Source organism: Buceros rhinoceros, unplaced genomic scaffold, assembly GCF_000710305.1.
Source record: "Buceros rhinoceros silvestris isolate BGI_N320 unplaced genomic scaffold, ASM71030v1 scaffold12319, whole genome shotgun sequence".
NCBI lineage: Eukaryota > Metazoa > Chordata > Aves > Bucerotiformes > Bucerotidae > Buceros > Buceros rhinoceros.
In genome coordinates this window covers 17,244-22,432 of record NW_010429822.1, presented here as the reverse complement: position 1 = coordinate 22,432, position 5,189 = coordinate 17,244, and the positions used below count along the sequence as shown (strand labels likewise).

At 40.9% G+C, this 5,189-nt stretch overlaps 1 protein-coding gene across 1 annotated transcript in view; it reads left to right on the top strand.

The window, feature by feature from the left end:
* Positions 1–5,189, top strand: part of SCAPER (S-phase cyclin A-associated protein in the ER) — a gene marked incomplete at its 3' end in the record, with an annotated part of 146,209 nt that overhangs the window by 124,095 nt on the left and 16,925 nt on the right. The window contains exons 28-29 of the mRNA XM_010142808.1: positions 530–767; positions 3,877–4,026. Of these exons, the coding sequence (XP_010141110.1) occupies positions 530–767; positions 3,877–4,026 (388 nt within the window). The remainder of the gene's footprint in view (positions 1–529; positions 768–3,876; positions 4,027–5,189) is intronic.

The window sequence follows — 5,189 nt, the reverse complement described above, 5'->3', positions numbered from 1 at the left end:
ATTCCTGCAGAACTATTTGATTAAGATCATCTGGTCCTAGTAACTTATTTTGCTTCGTAGGTAGTAGGCAGTGCCTGCAGCCCGTCACTGAGGCAGGGAGAGGCTCCAGGGAGTTCTCCCACCTCTACTCACTGCTGTTGCAAGGAAGAAAGATGCGTGTAGTCTACTGACCTGAGACAGAAGCTTGCCTGGAGCCCCTAAAGTACCCCTGGGCTTCCAGCTTCAAAGCTGTGGGAGTTCTGCGTAGTCTAGTGCTGGTATGGGGAACCCATTTGGGGAGCAAAGACACCAGTATGCAGAGAGAGAGATTTAAAGCTACAGCTGCACTGCAGTAAAAGAGGCATGAGGCGGTGCCCAGGTTACTGAAGTATATTCTGGAAGTGCTGAGGTTTCTTGACGCATTAGACACCGGGTTTTTTCCTTTATAACAGTTCACAGTTCCTAACGTTTGGCTTGTTAGCAGTACTCCGTCCCGGGCAAGCGTTCTCAGAGAGTGCTGGACTCAGACGGTTTAATGTTTCTTTGACAGGTCTTGGAACATATTTGACAATGCACGTCAGGACCCCACAGGACTAACAGCAGTTCTTCAGGCAACGGATCTAGTTGGAGTGTTGCATATGCTGTACTGTGTTCTTTTCCACGGGACCATTTCAGACCCAAACACGGCGAGTCCTAAAGACAGCTACGCAGCCAACACAGTCCAGGTTGCCATTCAGAGTTTACGTTTCTTCAATAGCTTTGCTGTTCTCGATCTGCCTGCCTTTCAGGTAACAGATGTTTTACAACTTGTGCTTCATGTGAGAATGTTAATTTTTGTCGATACTTTTGGACTAAGCTTTGTCTTTAAGATCCTGGTTCTTGAGGGAACTTTCACAATTAAAGGTTTAGGTTTTCTTCACGCATAAAATCGGTAACTGTGGCTGTTTCCCCCTGTGTAGCGGAGGCTAACAAATGTAACCAAAAAGTGAACATTTTGAATATGTCAAATGCCTAATCCAATCCATGACTACTTCGATTCAAAAAATACCACTTTTAGCATAGTACTTTTTATATTTTATAAGCCCCAAAAATGCAAAAAGAACGTGGTCAAAAGCACAAAACAACAGTTTTTCTAATGTGAAAGGACTTGCTTGTATTATAACCACAGTTTACATTTGTCGGGGCTTTCAGTGGCCAGTTGCTTGAAGACTGTACAACTGAAACTGGAAATCACTTGATACCTTTTTTTTAAAAAATACAAGTAAAATTTTATTGCCAATAATTGGAAAATTAACTTTTCATGGTTTAAAAAAAATCTAAAGGGATCACATTTTGACTCTAGAGAAGGTAAGTCTTTTCTTACCTTCTTCTGTGAATAGATTTCTAGTGTAAATGGATCATTTTACCACACAAAGAAAATGCAAATACCAGTATATTTCTCAGATAAATTGGCAAAGCTGTTGCATCATTAATATAAAACACCTGTCATAAGGCATGGCTTTGCAAAACGTATTTAGCAGCATTGATTTTACACAATCAATGAGAATAGGTTTCTGCTTCATTTAATATATAATTTATATGTGAGTTGTACCATACGCTGCATCTGAAATGCATTAAACTCAGCAAGAGCTTTGCATAAGTAAAGAATTTAGTACAAGTATTGCTTGACTTTGATTTTTAGTACCTTTAGTATCTCTAATAACAGCAACAATCAATTTGCTTGTAGCAACATTCATCTGTACAGATGCAGGATTTAGTCCAGTCCGGGTGTTTTTTTCACGGGACGCTCTGTATTTATTGGATTCCCTGTAAAACAACTCTTACACACACTGTTAACTCCCCTTTCTTTCTGTAAATTAAGATGTATCAAAGTAGTTGTCTTTGACAGCTTGCTCGGTACCTCTTGGTTTGAGACTGTTTACTTGTTGACTTGTTGTTTACTTGTTGCTGTAGATATTACAGGTATATACCAGAGCGTAAGACTCGAGCTGGGGCAGTTACAGCTTGTAGGGCAACTCGAGCAAATCACTGAAGGGCTGCTCCCTGGCAGAAAATACTGTTAATTTTTAAAAATTAAAGCTTTTGCTTATGCAGTCTGTATTGAGACCTCTACCAACTATCATTATATCTGAGCATTTATAACAAACCATCAGCATCAATTTCCAAATCCAACCATCAGCATCAATTTCCAAATCCCATGATCTGCATTACCTTGTCCTACATAAAATGGTACAAGACAGTAATTACTGCATAAAGGGGGGTAGAAAACTAACCAGTGTGAATTATTTCATCCAGCCCATCGGCGCGGGGCTCCCCTCAGGAAGTATCCACTTAGCTGTCCTGCTGGGCTGTAGGACATTGTTTATGATGGACAGACACACTGGTGTAGTCTCAGCAGCGATCCCTTTCAGCGTATTAATGTGATTTGTTTCTGTAATGTTAGAAAATGAGCACAGACCTGAGGCAGTTTGCTGTCCGTTCCGCCCTTGTGGGCTAGAGCAGCAGAGGGAAAAAGCGTAGTTTATGTACTGTCTGATGATTATCTCTAAGGAATAGTTCTATCACATAATAGTAGGACTGTAGAACAGGGGGGTTTATTAACAGAAGGGGTCTGGTATTCTAGAGTTTGTATTAGCACAGATGGCTCTTGGGTATATATTTCATTTAATTTGACAGTCTAAACAATTGAAAGATGGTGGTGAGAAACAACGCAGGATCCTGAGCTGATATTAATTCTGGCTAAAAAGGAAGCGTAGTTTCCTTGAAAAATTAGTTTAACTTTTATACACAAACTCAGGTGCCCTTTGACCTGTTGTTATCGGTGAAGGTTAAACCCAGAGTGCTAGGTCGCAGCGTGCGTGGCCAGCACTAATTAAATAAGGGTAGACCGAAGAACTTGGCTTTTACGTGATGTAAAGCAGTAAATGGCGGTTGTATCGAGCATTAAATTTTGAAAACACACTAACTTACCAGAGCACTTGAGGTTCAAGATAGAAAGTATCCACAGCAAAGTCTGCTTTAATTGTCAAGGATTCTACTTTCGCTGGGTTGATTTGGAGAATGCTGCGACTCATCTGTACTACAGACTAGGATTTATGTGTATGTACTTAACACAGGCTACGAGGTATAAAATCAGGAAAACTCTCAGATGACAGAGAGTTTCTCACAGGCCTGCACTGCTGTTTCATCAGAGTTAGGAGACTGTCATGCTCATTCCTTGTGCTTTAGTTTTCCCCTTTGACCTTGTGTCGCTCTGTCTGTTTGACATGTTTATTAAATAGAGGCTGTAGGCTGCGCAGATAAAATCTAATTCTGAATCTCCACATTACAGCAATTTGCCTGCTTTTAACAAGCATCCCAAGAAGCTTTGCAGCTGAGCCTTCTCATCTTTTGGATGTTTCTAACTCTTTTTAATGTTTGAAAAGTCATTATTTATTATTAATCTTTGTATTCCATTCAGAGCATGAGTTATTAATGAGAAATGCATTTTGCTCTCTTGCAGAAATGAAGATAGTTTGGGGGTTTTTTGCTTATTACTAAGAAATATTATTAGCATTAAGTTTTCCTGGAACATGTACTGGATGTCAAATGAAATGGTCAACCTAATGCTACGCTGGATGTCAATTAAGCAGAATCCAGTTTTTCCTGTGTCCTTTTACGATTTGAATTTATTCTTATTTTTGTGGCTGTTGATGTCATAGTCCGGTTGGAAACGTTAAGCTACTGCCAGAAGACAGCTGATTCTGTCCTCCTCCGAAGGCACCTCAAGGAAGAACATAGTCTATACTTTGCAAAAAAAAAAAAGAGGAAAAGGATGCAATTGATGTATGTGTAATTCACACAATTTCTATAACATACTGCTAGACTGTAATTTCTGTTCCTTGGCCTCTTTTTCAGTCTATTGTGGGTGCTGAAGGACTGTCCCTTGCGTTCCGGCATATTATCAGCTCTCTGCTGTGGTACTGTTCCCAGCATACCTGTGAAGGGTTGCTGCACGAAGTCATTATTTGCGTGGGCTACTTTACTGTAAACAACACAGATAATCAGGTAAGGCAAATGGAAAAGGGGATCAGAAGTTATCAAGGGCGCATTTAGTCACGGAGCCCTCAAGAAGACTAATCCCCTCATCATTGTTTTTGAAGCCTTGGGGTTCCCATGAGCACCAGTACACGCATGTGCAAAAGAGAAGCTGAAGTTGCACGTTAACCCAAAAACATTAATTTTATGTGGCCGGAAGCAAACTCCATGATCTTACGCAGACAGGGATGCTGACGTTGCATTGATTTTAACTAGCCTTTCTTGGCTGCTTAACTAGCCAAAATATACTCAGCAACTGATATTTTTTAACTGCAGATAACTTCACCGATCAGCTGGCTGTAGGACCCAAGTTAAACTCTTTTAAAGCCAGCTGAGCTAGTCTGCCATCTTCAGATGCCAATGCAGCCGTGTCCCTGCTAGCTAGAGCACTCGCTTAAGTTATTTTAAAACTTTTCCTTGCCCAAATACTCTTGTCAAACAAACTGTGGAAGTTCCCCTTTAGCTTCCTTGATCGTTGTCCACTTTTGTCAGTGGACTCTGTGACCTCCCGTACTACCTTTATAAATAACCCAAGCACAAAGCTTCAAAAATATTTCAAACATTTTAGTCTTAAAAATCTTTCGAGTTTCCTCAGCTTATTGCGTAGCATCTCAGGGTGTATTGGGCAGGATAGAAGTTTTGGCACTGGCTCTTCGTTTTTGAGGATGTGAACCTGACTCTGGATGTGTGGAAATGGCAGTGTGGTGTCTGCATCTTCAGGGTGATTCAGCTGAACGTTGTATTTTGTCAAGTTACTCATTTTGTTCTCTGTCTGTACTCCTAACACCCGGTTCCTGTTTTCTTCAACTTTTGGGGTGGGAGTTGAGGACGAGGAGCTTAGAGCCCTCAGATAAGCAGAAGAAAGAAGTGTTACAACTTGTCGGCAAAGGTTTGGAGAAAATCTGTCTGATAACGTTCTTACTGTTGTTGACTATAATATCTTAGAGCTGACAATGCCGTCAGAAGTGTTATACAATTATATAACGTAATTATACAGTAATGTTTCTGTGGCTTTGGCCACAGCTGGAGGGAGGATCCTGCAGCCTCCCTACCCTGTGCCAAATCCCACTCAGGAGCTGGAGCTGCCTGTGGGCAACCCTTTTTAATATGGTCGTTTTGGAAATCCGTGTGCT